The 16,078-nt window shown below is 44.1% G+C and overlaps 1 protein-coding gene across 1 annotated transcript in view; it reads left to right on the forward strand.

Annotated features, from left to right (window-relative positions):
- Positions 1–16,078, forward strand: part of LOC147526202 (ras GTPase-activating protein 1-like) — a 179,984-nt gene that overhangs the window by 5,926 nt on the left and 157,980 nt on the right. Inside the window, 1 exon segment of the mRNA XM_086630192.1 lies at positions 12,031–12,180. Coding sequence (XP_086486318.1) covers positions 12,031–12,180 — 150 coding nt within the window.

Below are 16,078 nucleotides of genomic sequence, written 5' to 3' on the forward strand. Positions count from 1 at the left end.
CGACCAGCCAGTCAATTCCTCATCCACCGAGTGGTCTATCCGTCAAATCTGTGTCTCTCCAGTTTAGAGACAAGTATGTTGTGTGGGACAGTATCAAACGCTTTGGACAAGTCCAGGTAGATGATGTCAGTTGCTCTTCCCTTATCCGTCAAAGCTGTAACCCATTGTCGAAAAAGCCAAAATTGTGGTGATGACACCAGCCACGGATCCACATTTTAACAGACTGGACACATCTGCTTCTTCCAGTGTCACTGCTCACAACTGGAAGGACAGAAGAAAAGATAACCTGTGCCCCAGATCCCCCTTACCAGCTTTCCCAGGGCCCTGAAGTCTCTCTTGATCGTCTTTGGACTTTGTGTTGCAACTTCATCACCACCCACATGGAAGAGGAATAACGGGTAGTAGTCCGAGGGCCGTACCAGGCTAGGAAGTTTCCTAGCAATGTCCTTAACCCAGGCTCCAGGGAGGCAGCAGACTTCCCTAAGAGGAGAGTCTGCCTGGCATATCGGTCCTTCTGTTCCCCTCAGATGGGAGTCACCTATAACTATTACCCATCTCTTCTTCTTTGTGGAGGCAGTCGTGATACAGGGGGTAGTCCTTTCTGACTCTGGCAACACCTCCAGTGCAGATGGACCATCAGCCACATCGTCCATCGATGGGCCTTCCGCTTCCAGAGCGTCATACCTGTTGTGCAGAGGCACCTGGGAAGGAGGGGGTTCACCTGTTGCCCCGAGCACGGACTTGCTTCCATTCATTGCTTTCCTTTAAGCTACTGCCTTCTGCCTGGTGGGGGGAGGATACTGAATCCCCTTTGTCTTGGGGTTTATTTTGTGGCTCTTCCTGGTGCTGCCTCAGGTTGGACAGAGACTGACACCACCAGTCTCTCTCTTTTTCTCGGACTCCCTGATTCTCCTTAACCTTTCTACTTCATCTCGCAGCTCTGCGACCAAGCTGGGCAGATCGTCCACCTGGTCGCACCTCTGACAGTTGTTTTCACCACTTCTGTCCCTTACCACTGAAAGGCTCTGGCACTCCCTGCAGCCTGAGACCTGGACAGCCGTGTCTTTCTGTGGGAGCTCTGTCTGCGCTCCCACATCCCTCCTGCTGGGTGCAGAGGCCTTTGCCTTCCACCGGGTGGTCACCATAGCTGATCACCTTCTGAGAGGGTGACAGCCACCAACTAAACTCACCTCTCAAGCTGGCAGCCTGACTGCACCCTTCCCCGCACCCTTCCCCACACCCTTCCTCACGAACTGCTGCGCCACGCCCTGCTTGCCCACTCTGTTTGCTGCGCTCCTGGTCCCTTGTGCTCCCTGGGCTGATTTTTGTAGGGGTGGGAGTGACCGCCATTGCTCTGGCAACGCCCAGGCCACGTCAGTGTCTCCCACGAGAGATGCCGGCTCCTGGGGGGGGTCTCTTCGCTTCCCTGGCGTTTCCTGGCTTCTTCAGGAAAAGCCCCTGTGCGCCGAGATCGGCCGCTCCGCAGCGGGTCGAGCCGGCTCTGGAGCAGCTCCCTTCAGCAACTGACTGTTAGTGACGGTTACATTGCGTCATCTGCAAACTGGCTGGGGGTATGCTCTGCCCCATCATCCAGATCGTTAATGAAGATGTTGAACAGGACTGGACTCAGTATTGACCCCTGGGGTACACTGCTAGTTACTGGCCTCCAACTAGACTTCATGCCGCTGACCACCGCCCTCTGGGCCTGGCCGTTCAGCCAGTTTCCGGTCCACCTCACTGTCTGCTCATCTTGCCCATGCATCAACAGCTTCTCTATGAGAATCTTATGAGAGACGATGTCAAAAGTCTTCCTGAAGGCTAGGTACACAATATCCACTGCTCTCCCCTCATCTACCAAGCCAGGCATTTCATCATAGAAGGTTATCAGGTTGGTCAAGCAAGACTTCCCCTTGGTGAATCCATGCTGCCTACCGCTGGTGATTTTTTCTTGTCCTTCACGTGCCTGGAAGTGTTTTCCAGGATTAGCTGCTCCATCACCTTCCCCAGGGATTGAGACGAGGCTGACTGGCCTGTAGTTCCCTGGGTTCCTTGAAGACAGGGGTGACATTGGCTTTCTTCTAGTCTTTGGGCACCTCTCCCAGTCGCCATGATCATTGAAATATTATCGAGAGTGGCCTTGCAATAGCATCAGCCAGCTCCCTCGGCACTTGTGGGCGCAGCCCATCAGGGCCCGTGAGCTTATGTATGTCCAGTTTGTTTAAGTGTTCCCTGACCTGATCTTCTTCCACCAAGAGTACATCTTCCTTGCTCCAGACTTTCTCTCTGGGACCTGGGATTCCTGAAGGCCGGTCTTGCCAGTAAAGACTGAGGCAAAGGCGGCATTCGGTACCTCAGCCTTTTTCCATGTCCTATGTCACCAGGCCCCCCGCCCCATTCAGCAGCAGGCCCACGTTTTCCCTAGTCTTCCTTTTGCCACTTGTGTACTTATAGAAGCCCTTCTTGTTGCCTTTGGTGGAGGTGATCCTTGAACGTTAACCAGCTTTCTTGGGTTCCTCTTCCCTCCAGGGCCTTACTCATGGAACTCTTCCAAGCAGATCCCCGAAGAGGCCAAGACTGCTCTCCTTAAGTCCAGGGTTGTGATTTTGCTTTTTGTGTCCTGCCCCCCCCCCCCCCCCCGCCAAACCTCCACCATCTCATGGTCACTGCAGCCAAGGGCCAAGGCTGCCTTTGACCTTCACATCCCCAATGAGCCTTTCCTTGTTTGTGGGTATGAGGTTCAGCAGAGCACCTCTCCTCGTAGGCTCCTCTGTCACCTGTGTCAGGAAGCTGTCATTGATGCTGTCCAGGAACCTCCTGGATTGCTTATGCCCTTCTGTGTTGTTCCTCCAGCAGATATCGAGGTGGTTAAACTCTTCCTCCCCTCCCCCCTTCTGTGGATGTGAGGCTAATTCTAGCTATCTGCAGCTGTGATGTAACTTGATTATAGTGTATGAGGTTTCTCTTCTGTTTCACAGTTAATGTGGTTAGCAGGTTGTGGAGAAATCTTTTGGCTGCTGCAGCATCCTGTGAAGGTTCTTTCCCTATGCAGGCTAACTAAAACACCTGTGGCTCGTTACACTGGGAAAGTTGCCTTGAAACAGGTGCTGTAGCATTCAGCCAATCACTCTGGGAGATGGATGGTCAAGTGACCAATAGCCTTGACCCATCTAGTAAACCACATGACTCCTGACTATTTAAGGCAGGGCGTTTGGTCCTAAGGGTGAGGCATTTTCTCCTGAGCTTTGGAGGAGTGTGGGCCTTCCTTAGAGTAGAGCCTGAAGCCTTTGCATTAGAACATTGGTCTGTTTGGAGCCGCCTGAAGCCTTTTTGCTGCGACAACTGGTGACCCTGACGTGATCTAGCCGAAACTAAGATCTGAAGGTACGTGCTTCCGTACACGGGGCTCCAAGGGACGAACTGCAAATTAGAATGATGGGACAAAGCTCCACAAAAGAAAGCATGATGTTTTCCATTCTCAAACCTGCAATGACAATCGCAGGTGCTAAAATAAGTGATGAAGCTCTCTGTGAGCTGTTAAATTGGGCGGCAGAGCATGAATGCCTGACCGACCTCAACACCCCCTTTAGCTCAGAAGCGTGGAAGCAGCTAGGGGATAAGCTAATCTATGAAACAGTATTTGGACGAAAGAACCTGACCGGTCTGCTACGTATTTGGGGAACTGTATATGATGAAATGCAGAAATGGACAGTAGAAAGGAAGGTAAAAGTATTGCCAGATTCTGATGAATCCACAAGTGAAGTTTCTGAAGGGGACGATGAATTATCTGAAAGGGGACTGACCACGGGTAGTGCACCAGTTGTGCCCCCGCTGTCCTCAGATATGGAGAAAGTTGTGGGGACTGCACAGAAGCTTTACCCCTCCCTGTGACATTATGTCCAACCCAAGTGTCGTCCTCGTGATTTTTTGATGCGGGAATACTCCTCCGGACAAGACAAAGCATCGGAGCGTCCCCCACCCTTTGCCCCAACAGCCTCCCCTTCTTCTGCATCTCAACCGGCTACTTCAGCCATTACAGCAGAACGTGTTCTTCCTACTGCTCCGCCATTGGCCCCTCAACCAGACCAGGCACCACAAGGACAGTTCCCGGGCATGGCACCCTGGTTTACCGCAACTTCATGTCCTGCGGCATCACCCATAGCGCCTGGCTATCTGCCACAGGAACAAATGGAGCAACCCCGAACAACGCATTTCATAATACACCAGGTTATGGCAGGTTTGCAAGGAATGTCGCAACAACTAATGGCATTGATGGAAATGTTACGGCAGGTTACTGCTGCTGAATCCGTACTGGGACAACCTGGGCTGGCCGTGCCAACTGGTCCAGCAATGACCCCGGAAGTGGCGCCAAGCATGCCACTGACAACAGCAGTGGCACCTTCACAGACAGTGGTGCCGACACAAGTTTCCGCAACCCAGACTGCATCTCCATGGACTGTTCCACAACCGGCCACAGCCTCCGCCTTTACACGACCCGTTGGCCCAGCGTCTGCATCCTGTCAGAAGCCATTGGACACACCCCTGCCTGATGATGTTTCATCACTGCAGGAAGCCGTGGCGACAGTCAGACAACAACAAACATGGCTGGCCCACAACCGTCCCTGGACGCTTCCCGAATGTAAGGTGACTGTGCGTCCAAAAAATTCAAAACGGTTCTGGGAAGAAGTCAAGAGGCGGGCTCTGGAGGCTGGTGACTGGGATCTAATAGAAAAAGTTGGGTTGCCTGAAAAGGGGTCTGAGCAGGTTGTTCAGGGAAGTAATGAACGAACAGAGGATCTTATCCAAGCCTTTCCAGTACAAAAGGCGCTTCCTAACTTAGGTCAAATTGACAAACATGAAACCATTGCCTGGAAGGTAGTCCAAGACCTGCAAACCAAGGTAGCACAACACGGGCTAGACTCTCCTCAGGTCATGCAGATCATCAGGATATTAAATACTGACCTACTCTCCCCATTCGACATTAAACATCTAGGTCAGGTATTATTTCAACCAGTACAATATACGGTCTTTGAGGCCAATTGGAGAAGAATGGCTGAGAGAGCTGCAGCCGGAAATATGCAAGTACCCCCAACTGACCCCGGATACGGAGCTCCAGCAGATGCTCTACTGGGAGCCAATGCTTTCGCTGACCCTGATTTTCAAGCTACATGGCACCCCCAAGTTCTTGAGCAAGCCCAAAAGATCGGCGTGGGAGCTCTATTAAAGGGCATAGATATGGCTGCCCCAAAAACACGGTATGTGAAGATTTATCAGGGGCAGAAAGAACACTTTTTATCTTTCGTAGAGAAAGTTGCTGCAGCCCTTGAAAAACAGGTCGAAGATGAAAACCTGAGACAACTACTATGTAAGCAGCTGGCAAAAGACAATGCCAATGAAGAATGTAGAAAAATCATAAATTCCATGCCAGGGGAGCCTACACTAACAGAAATGATCGAAGCATGCTCTAAGCTAGAATCTGAAAGCTATAAGTCTGCTCTGGCCACAATTCTACGGCCTATTCAACCCAAAAATGCTGACCCAGAACCGAAAAGACAACCTAAGAGGGACAATAGACAAAGACAGCATCTACGTTATTTGAATTAATTGCTTGTCTGATAATCAAATGCCGTCAGCGCTGTCTACAATTGATGGCAGCAGATCCTGCAATAATTGTTCTGCCAGTACAGCAGGAATACTTTGAGTGGAGCCTTACTAACAGTGCTCCTCTCCAAAGTGCGCTGGAAAATTTCTCAGGACAAATTGCATACCATCTGCCTAGCCATAAATTGCTTCAATTGGCAAGATTGACAAGCTTTACCTTGCGGCCAAAAAATAGCCGAGTGCCAGTACAAGGACCCACCGTCTTCACTGATGGGTCTGGGAAAACTGGGAAAGCTATTGTTACCTGGAAGGAGGAATCTGAGTGGCAGGTGCTGGAAGGCCATGAGTCAGGCTCAGCCCAGTTGGTTGAACTAAGGGCTGTTGCCATGGCCTTTCAACGGTTCTCGCAGGTACCTTTGAATTTGGTCACCGATTCTGCTTATGTGGCTGATATAATGCAAGGCTTAGATTGTTCACTTCTGAAAGAAGTGAATAATGCGGCTCTGTTTTCTCTGTTAAAAACCTTATGGTGTGCAACTCAAGATCGAGTTCACCCATATTACATCCTGCATGTCCATAGTCATACTAATTTGCCAGGCTTTATAATGGAAGGCAACGCCAGGGCTGACATGCTAGCTAACCCTGCATGGGTAGCACCTCAGCCCGATAAAATCGCACAAGCCAAGGCATCGCATAATTTCTTCCATCAAAGTGCACATAACCTGCAGAAACAGTTCCACTTAACGCCCACTGAGGCTCGGGACATTGTCAGTGCTTGCGCTGACTGCCATGGGCTTGCGGCACCTCTGCCATCGGGGGTAAACCCCAGAGGCCTAAAGGCCCTGCAGCTTTGGCAGACGGATGTAACGCATGTTCCTGAATTTGGCAGGTTTAAGTATGTGCATGTGTCTATTGACACTTTCTCCTCAGCTATGTGGGCAACTGCTCATACTGGGGAGAAAAGTCACGATGCCATTGCCCATTGGAAACTCGCTTTTGCGGTCTTGGGCATGCCTTTTTCTGTGAAAACCGATAATGGCCTGGCCTATGTCTCACAGAAGACACGGCAGTTTTTACAACTATGGGGTGTAAATCATACTTTGGGTATTCCACATTCTCCTACTGGCCAAGCCATTGTTGAACGCGCTCATGGCACCTTGAAGCGTGTTTTAGAAAAACAAAAAGGGGGAATGCATGGAGAAACCCCACAGAGTCGCCTAGAAAAGGCGTTATACACATTTAACCATCTTACGGTGCCATCAAATTCAAATAATCCCATTATTTTGAATCACTTTCTTTCATTGCAGTCTTCAGGCGAGACGCACCGGCCCCGAGTGAAAGTCTGGGTACAGGACCTACTCACTAAGACGTGGGAAGGCCCATATGAGCTTATTGCTTGGGGTCGTGGGTATGCTTGCGTTTCCACAGATACTGGGATACGATGGCTACCTGCAAGATGCGTCTGCCCTGACCTGCAACATCAGAAACAGAACAGGCAACGTCCGAACGATGGCCAGAACGGAGATCATCCATCAAATGACCCTTCTAATGGAAATAATGACATCGGCCATCAACCTGTTCCTTCCATGAGTAGAGACTAAATTTCAAGTCTCTGTCGGAGTCAGAATTAATAACTGAATGTACAACTGGTTTGCTAGATGTATCTCCCATGGTATTGCTGAAAAATCTCCCTGCTTGATTTAAATTAATCTTAAAACAAAAAGGGGGAATTGTGGAGAAATCTTTTGGCTGCTGCAGCATCCTGTGAAGGTTCTTTCCCTATGCAGGCTAACTAAAACACTTGTGGCTCGTTACACTGGGAAAGTTGCCTTGAAACAGGTGCTGTAGCATTCAGCCAATCACTCTGGGAGATGGATGGTCAAGTGACCAATAGCCTTGACCCATCTAGTAAACCACATGACTCCTGACTATTTAAGGCAGGGCATTTGTTCCTAAGGGTAAGGCATTTCCTCCTGAGCTTTGGAGGAGTGTGGGCCTTCCTTAGAGTAGAGCCTGAAGCCTTTGCATTAGAACATTGGTCTGTTTGGAGCCGCCTGAAGCCTTTTTGCTGCGGCAGCAGGTAACCTTTTTTCTTCAGTTAACGAGTGTCTTTTACTAATGCCTGCTCTTGAATTGTAGAGGGAAGATAGAGAAACACCTTTTTTAATTTTTTTTTTTCAAGTTGCTGGGTATTTTGCTGATTTGTCCAGATCTTATAATTTATGTACTTACACAGTAGAATTGTACATAAATCTGGCTTTATTTCTGTTTGAATAGACGGTGTTAGAAATGTTATTTTAAAATAATGATTAGGAGCAGCAGACCAAAATTGTACTTTAACCTTATGTTGGGAGTGAAGCAGTAAGTAAACTGAACATAAGTAACATATAAATGGAAGCTTCAGATTTGGAAAACCAAAAGTGGAACAACATTTGATGCTGGAAAAAGTTTGAAGAGGAAGGAAAAAGTTTGAAGAGGAATCTTCTGGTGGGTTTTTTTTGTTTTGTTTGTGGGGTTTTTTTGGGTTTTTTTTTCAGTCAGTACTTCTAATTAACATCAGTCAAAGGTTATTTAATCTAAACAGTGAACAGAGACTCTTAACCTGTACTTTATCAAGTTTTTCTTTTGTTTTATGTTGTCTCCCAGAACTTCAACATGGGACTTATGCACTTCACCTACTGGCCTACCCTCTTGAGAAGCATGCTATCATGCCATATTTCTTCACCTTTTGTCTTCCTTTTGGACTCGATGATCTTAAAGGTCTTTTCCAACCTAAGTGATTCTATGATTCCTTTTTTTCCTGGTGACTGGGGAGGAACACTAATTTAGCTGTTAGGGGGCATAGATCTCTTCAGCATAGGACCACATCTGTTGTTTCAGCCATAAATTCTTAGGATTCTTGCAGTAGTTTTCCTGTTTCCCCCGTATCTTCCTTTTTCCTTTAAAAAAGCAAACAAAAAAACCCTCTTGGTATTTATCTGGCTAGTGGGGAAAAAAAAAAACCAACCCAAAACACCAACAAACCCAAGAAAAACAAGTGATGCAAAAGAAAACAATTGTTCACTGCCAACTGACTGATGCCCAGCCAGTCCCTAAGCAACTGCAACCCCTGCCAACCTCCATCCCCCCAGATTTATTGCTGAACACAATGTCATATGGTGTGGAATATCCCTTTGGTCAGTTGGGATCAGCTGTCCTGACTGTGTCCCCTCCCAACTTCTTGTGCGCCTCCAGCCTACTTGCTGGCAGGGCAGTGTGAGGAGCAGAAAAGGCAGAAAAGTGTGAACACTGCTCAGCCATAACAAAAACATCTCTGTGTTATCAACCCTATTTTCATCACAAATCCAAAACATAGCCCCATACAAGCTACTGTGAAGAAAATTAACTCCATCTCAGCCAAAACCAATACAGTTATCATCTCTTAAAACTTGGAAAGTGAATGTTGGAAATACAAAAGTGTTCCTAGTTAGAACTAGGCAAGAAAATAAGAGGTGACTAGATATTATAGGGATCTTGTCCTTGGCAATGATGAAGGGTATAAATCTTAGTAGTAGTGAGTTACTGTTTGGAATGAGTACATTTGATAAGAGTCATGGCCAGAGGGCCAGCTTTCTTTTTATGACTAGCTAGGCAAGTTTTTTTTACTTTGATACCCTCCTATCCAAACTTTAATTATTTTCATGAGACTAATATTATAGTACCCTGTAGGTAAGACAACGTTTTGCATCTCTTCAGGAAAAAAATATGTTTGGTGTAAAGTTGAGAGATGTTAAGCATTGCTTCTAACTGAATGCATTGTGTTTGGCAGTTGGAACAGCATCAAACTTAAGTTATTGATCTTGACCTATAAAATTATAAATGGTACAGAACTTTCTAAGAGAGTGTCCTGTGACTGGCTGGGCTGGAGTTAAATTTCTTCATAGCAGCCCCTGTGGTGCTTTGTTTTGGATTTGTGGCCAACACAGCGTTGATAACACACTGGTATTTTGACTGTTGCTGAACAGTGCTTGTACAGTGTCAAGGCTTCCTCTGTTTCTCACTCTGCTCCCCCTGCCCTCCAGCAAGTAGGCTAGGGTGGGCAAGAAGTTGAGAGGAGAGACAAGCCAGACAGCTGATGGAAATTGGCCAAAGGAGTATTCCATACCATATCGAGTCATGCTCAGCAATAAATAAAAAAAAAAATGGGGGGGGGGGAGTGTTTGTGTGTCTTCCAAGGTAGCCATTGCTCAGAGACTGGCTGGGTGATTGATCTGCTTGTGGGAGGTAGCGATTGCCTTTGCATTGCTTCTGTTGTTTTGTTTTCTGTTTCCCCCAGCCCCCTTCCTTCATTCTTCCTTCACTTGTTAAAATTTATCTCAACCCATGAATTTTCTTGCTTTTGCTCTTCCTATTCCCTGCTCTGTTCTGCTGGGGGTTGAAGGGAGTGAGCAAGCAGCTGTGTGAGTGGTTAGATGCTGGCCGGGATCAACCCACCACAGACATGATCTTTCTAACATTGCCTCAAGTGCTATACAGTTGTACAGACAAAACAACTTTCACTGGTTTAACTCATTTTAATCAGGATGAGGAGAAGGAAAGGAGAGCGCTATACTAACAAGACTGCAGCTTTGCCAATGTAAACTATCTATGCAGGTACTGCTTCTACTGGTATATGTGATCTGTATAGTCTATTTGACTTTCGTTCTGATAGAAGTTCTCAAAGCCAAGTTTCACTTCTATTTCATAGAAAAAATGTTTCTGGCAAGATTTTTATCAATAGCTAAGCTGTTCTTTTTTTTTTTTTCTCTAAACTTTGCAATTTTTCATTTTGTCTTGTGTACGTTAAGCCAAAAGATCACTTTCATATCTCTTCCAAAATGCTTTTTTTTGCAACTCTTGCAAGACATGTGTGAACTGGTAGAATCAATAGGTGAATGGTCTGAAATAGTTGATAATTTAAATAGTATAAAACAGTAGCTGTATAAAAGTTTTCCTTTTTTAAGAGGTTTTGAGAACAACACTTGGCAACACTTGGCTTTGCTTCAATTGCTCCCTCCACTGCTGCTCCACCCCCACCCCCCTGTCCTGGTTTTAGCTGGGACAGTGTTAGCTCTTCTTTTTAGCAGCTAGAAGAGCTCCATGTTTTGGTTTTACTCAGAGGCTCGCTCTGAGAAGAATGTTGATAGCAAGTTGATGTTTGTGGTTGGACGTGAGACTCCAAGGACTTTTCAGTGTGCCGGAGTGCAGAAGCACGGTGGGACAAGGGGGACACGATTCCCCTTGTGATTTGTGGTGGAACTTAAGATTGAGGGCCAAACTGGCCAATTAGTATTCCATATCATACAGCATCATGCCCAGTATAAAAGTGAGGGTCAGCCGGAAAGAAGGGCTTTTGCGCTTTGGCTCTTTCGCCGCTTTTGCTCTTTTGCACTTGCTGCGCTTTTGCTCTATTGCCTTTTTTTTCCCCTCACTCTTGGAGTACTATCTCTCTCTGCCCCTCTCTATTTTGGGGCCTCGTGTTCGTCCAGGATTGCAGCTTCGGGACGAGACAGGCTGTGGATAAGAGGGGGTGGTGAGCATTTACACTGTGTATTACTTATCTGTATTAAATTGTTCTTATCTCAACCCACGGGTTTCCTGTTTATCCTTTAATTCTCTCCCTCATCCCTGGGGCTGGGGGAGGGTGAGTGACTGGCTGTGTGTGGGGTTCAGTTGCTGGAGCGGCCTAACCCACAACACCCCCCCACCCCATTTGATTGTTTAGAGTAGAAAGAGGTCTGACTAGAGTTTGGTAAATAAAAGAAAATTGAGGTAAGGGTAGGGAATGTTTGAATGATGAGTCTAACCTTTGCCTTAAACCGAAGAGTTCTTTTGTCATATTTTGCAGTCTGTGAGTTGCTGTGCATCTGTATTTGCTTTTAATAGGCTGGTGGTTTGGTCTGGAGAAGACTTTTTTTGGCTGAAATATGGTCTGATGACTGCTGTTGTTTTGTTTAGGTGTAGGCTTTGATACCATGATCTGTGTTTGTCATTTGAGAAATAGGTTATAGCCTGAATTGAAGCCTGAGTAGGCTTAAAATACAACAGCCTGAGTCAGATCAGTTACATCTGGTTCTGCTTGTTTATTGAAAATGAGCAAATTGGGGAGGAAAGAAAAAGCTGGTTATAAGAGAGCCTTTGTCCCTTTTGGATGGTTCAGAGTGCTTTCCTCCAGTTTGAGTTATTTGGGGAAACAGGTTATCTGAACCTGTGAAGTTTTAAAAATTCTGTGTATTGGAAATAAGTAATTTGAGAGAGGTGAGACATGTAAATATCTGATAACTTTATTTGAAACAAATGTTTGGAATTGCATCAGTTTTAACTGAGAACTTTCATTAGTTTCACAGGTCTGTTCTGTGAAAATAAACAGAAGCCTTAAATTCTAAGGATACCCATTGTTATATTCTTTTTTAGGTGGTATCATGGAAAACTCGACAGAGCAATTGCAGAAGAACGTCTTCGGCAAGCGGGAAAACCTGGAAGTTATCTTATTCGAGAGAGTGATCGGAGACCAGGTTCATTTGTGCTTTCATTCCTTAGTAAAACAAATGTCAATCATTTTAGGTGAGAATTAAATGTTTTCTTTTAAAACACTGTAACCTGTTTATTTGTGGTTTTAGAACTTAGTACAGTATAGAAATCAATTGTATTATAAATTGAATATTTTTTTACTTTTTATGCATGTATGGTATAGCTCTTTACTAGAGTTTAATTGTTTTTAACCATCTACTTAAAAAGTCCTTTAAAGACTAAAGAATGAAAATGTGAGGAAACCAACATCATCAGAATAGAGAAGCTTGTCTAAAGTGGTTGTGACTAAATTTACGGTAACGTGCAGGCTTCTTTTTTTAGTAATCTGAAGAAATTGTTTTGAGTCTATTCCTCAGTTATTGCAGCTCGCAGGACATACTTGAATGTCAAAGTCGTAGCAAATCTGGGTGCTTCCTTTATAAGAAAGAAATAACAAGGAGAAACAAAGAGGTTATGTATTTAATAATATGAGGATTTGCTGGAATCAGCTTTCAGTATGTGTTAGAATTAGTTGTTCTAAATACAAATAGCCCTTTATCTGAAGTTGTAACCAGGATTGTTTTACCATTAGCAGGTTATATAGAATCATAGAATGGTTAGGGCTGGAAGGGACCTTAAAGATCATCTAGTTCCAACCCCCCTGCCATGGGCAGGGACACCCTCCACTACACCAGGTTGCTCAAAGCCTCAAAATAGATCACTCTGGAATAGAAAAAAAGTGGTTTTGGTTTTTTTTTTTTGCATGGGTCTATCTTTAAATTATGTTTTGTATATTTATAAATATACTGTTTATAGTTGAGGATAGTTATTAGGAGACCTGTTTTCTTAAACTTGTTACTTGAAGTAGTCTGGGATTATGTCAGTGGGAATAGCTATTAACAAAGGCTTTGAAGAGAAATACAAGAAAAGCTGAGGTGGATAAACAGTATTTTATTATTTTCTGTGTAGACAACTTTCCTCCTAATTTCTTCTATAGAAGCTCAAGAATCTATTGTCTTTTTTTTTAAAATTCTTTCTAAGGCAGCTAACAGCATTGCTTAACTTTTTAAAAGGTACACATTACAAAATGATTAAATATTTATCTTTCTATTAATTATTAATGCATAGAAACCAATGTTGCTAAATAAAGTTGTAAGCTGCGGTAGCATTTGAGGAAAGGTGTAGCCAGCTTGCTAGGGCACTCAGTGTACCCATTCAGTGTTCTGATAAGTTAGTTAGAAGTCTGATTCTTGCAATGATCGGGTTCTAAAAAAACTCATTCTTGTCTTAATGTTCAACTTTATAATATTTTCAACAACTTCTTGGGATCAATTTCACATAGAAACTTTTTTTTTTAATTAAAGGTTGGTTGTTTCATTTTGTTAACACTGAAATTGTAATACTTGTTCATCCTTAAGTGGGATTTGAGTTTATATAAGTATAAAGTTTCCTCAGGTTGGAATATGTATGTTAATGTTAAGGTATTTTAGCTATATGTAATGGCATTTAAAAAAGTTGAGTATGTAACTATATGGAAATATTTAAAATCTTAGTTTGCTGTTAAGGAATCCTGTCATTGGCTCAGCAGGGGTGGGTATATGATTTTTCTCTCGTTAATACCTGCTTATAGATATTTGGAAAAGGATTTCTTTTATGAACTTCCCCATGCAGAGTACATTGCTTTATTTTTCTGGGATGGTTTCCAGAAACTGAGGTTAATGATGCGTTTAGATTTAGCTAACATTTGATAATCAGCTCGGGAGTCTATAGTAATTCTGTGTATTTTCTATAAGCAGCTTTTCTATAAATAAATAAAAAATTAAGTCTACCTGTTTTTTCTGTAAAATTATGCATATGTATATACACGTTCCCCCATATGTAGTATCCCCCCAAAAGGATATTCTGTCTGTGGCTTACTCGTTGGATTTTGTTTGGTTATTTTATAGATAACATTTATATATAGAAAGCTTGGTGCAATTTAAGAGGAATCATAAATCAATTGATTCCTTTTCCATACATCCATCTGTTAGTAGAATAAATAACATAGGGGAATTTGCAAGATCCAAGCTTGAATATTTGCTTAGTCCAGAAGATTAAGGAATGGCTTGCATTGTCTTGTTCAAACTACAGCTGGATTTCTACACTTCTTACAGAGATTTCTGTACTTCCTGAGCATCTGTGGAGAGAGGGTATTTTTTTGTTATTCTTTCTATTCCTTGGCAATCTAAGGGATGCTACAGAAATGCCTTTATCTTTCCAAAAGCAGAATGTGACAAATAACCTCTGTAGTAATCATCTTATTCTGTATTCAAGTCTAGAAACAATGTTTTATTTATACCCATACCCACACACACACTTAATAGAATGGCGAGGTTGCAAGTCATTCAAAACAAGCATTATGAGTTGGATAGTTTACATCCTATTTCTTCTTTTAACACACTTTTCTTAGTTTTACATGCAATTCTTTTGCAATTTTCTTTTTATTGAATTCAGTGTGTATATGACTCGTAATCTATAGACAATTCCCACCTGTTCCTATTGCAGGTGTGAAGCGTTGGGCGTCTATCAATTTAGACATTGTTTCCATCTTGGATTTTAGTGTATAAAGCTTAAAATTTCAGAGTTTTCTCATTAGAGAAAATTATAATTCACAAAGGGAGCATTTACATTGTCCTCATGAGTTTTGCTGGAAATTATTCTGGATACCTTTAATTCAGATTTTGCCAGTGTCACTTTTAACCTTCATCCAGACAAATCTGTCCTCTTCTGGATAAATCTGTGAGACTTAATGATTAGACCTTGCAAACCCCAGTCCTAATCCTAATCTTAGTGCCACTAACACATTTCTTGGATTCTGACAGACAGGATCTATCGGGTAAAGCTACATTTACAACACTTGCACTCAGATGGCTGTCCTGCTCATTCACAGGATTTTACTGTTCCCACAACAGTGACAATTGAGCAAGAAGCAGGTCGAGGGAGGTGATTCTGCCCCTCTGCTCTCGTGAGACCCCATCTGGAATACTGCATTCAGCTCTGGAGTCCCCAACACAAGAAGGACATGGAGCTGCTGGAGCGAGTCCAGAGGAGGGCCACGAAGATGATCCGAGGGCTGGAGCACCTCTGCTATGAAGACAGGCTGAGAGAGTTGGGGCTGTTCAGCCTGGAGAAGAGAAGGCTCCGGGGTGATCTGATCGCAGCCTTCCAGTACTTAAAGGGGGCCTACAGGAAAGCTGGAGAGGGACTTTTTACAAGGGTGTGTAGTGATAGGACAAGGGGCAATGGCTTTAAACTGAAAGAGGGCAGATTTAGATTAGATATAAGGAAGAAATTTTTCACTCTGAGGGTGGTGAGGCACTGGAACAGGTTGCCCAGAGAAGTTGTGGGTGCCCCATCCCTGGTAGTGTTCAAGGCCAGGTTGGATGAGGCTTTGGGCAACCTGGTGTAGTGGAGGGTGTCCCTGCCCATGGCAGGGGGGTTGGAACAAGATGATCTTTGAGGTCCCTTCCAACCCTAACCATTCTATGTTTCTGTTATTCTATGATTCTAAGCATTTCTGTACTACAATGATCCTACTTTACATCCTGATTTATATAAAATGTCAAAAAAGTGGGCCTGTGTTTATAGATTGGGCTAAATGGAAGCATCGATACATGTCTCATTTTGCCCCTTCAGTTATGAAAGTGATAATACCTAGCAGAGAAGTAGAGTAGACACCTGGGTGTGGTATCATCTTAAACTGCCTCTGTTAAATGAGACAGTCCTTGAACAGAGGCTGAGCTTAGATCTGGAATTTAAGAGTAATCTTTGTCATCAAAAAAATAGTAAGTTCACTTATTTGATGTCTTCACTAGATGGAGATATATCAGTCTACTACTCTGTGGGCCCACATTCAAAATGGAAAAACATTAGTGTTTACTAATCAAAATTAAAGTTGAGTTCCCAAGAATCA

Source organism: Tauraco erythrolophus, chromosome W, assembly GCF_009769465.1.
Source record: "Tauraco erythrolophus isolate bTauEry1 chromosome W, bTauEry1.pri, whole genome shotgun sequence".
Lineage (NCBI taxonomy): Eukaryota > Metazoa > Chordata > Aves > Musophagiformes > Musophagidae > Tauraco > Tauraco erythrolophus.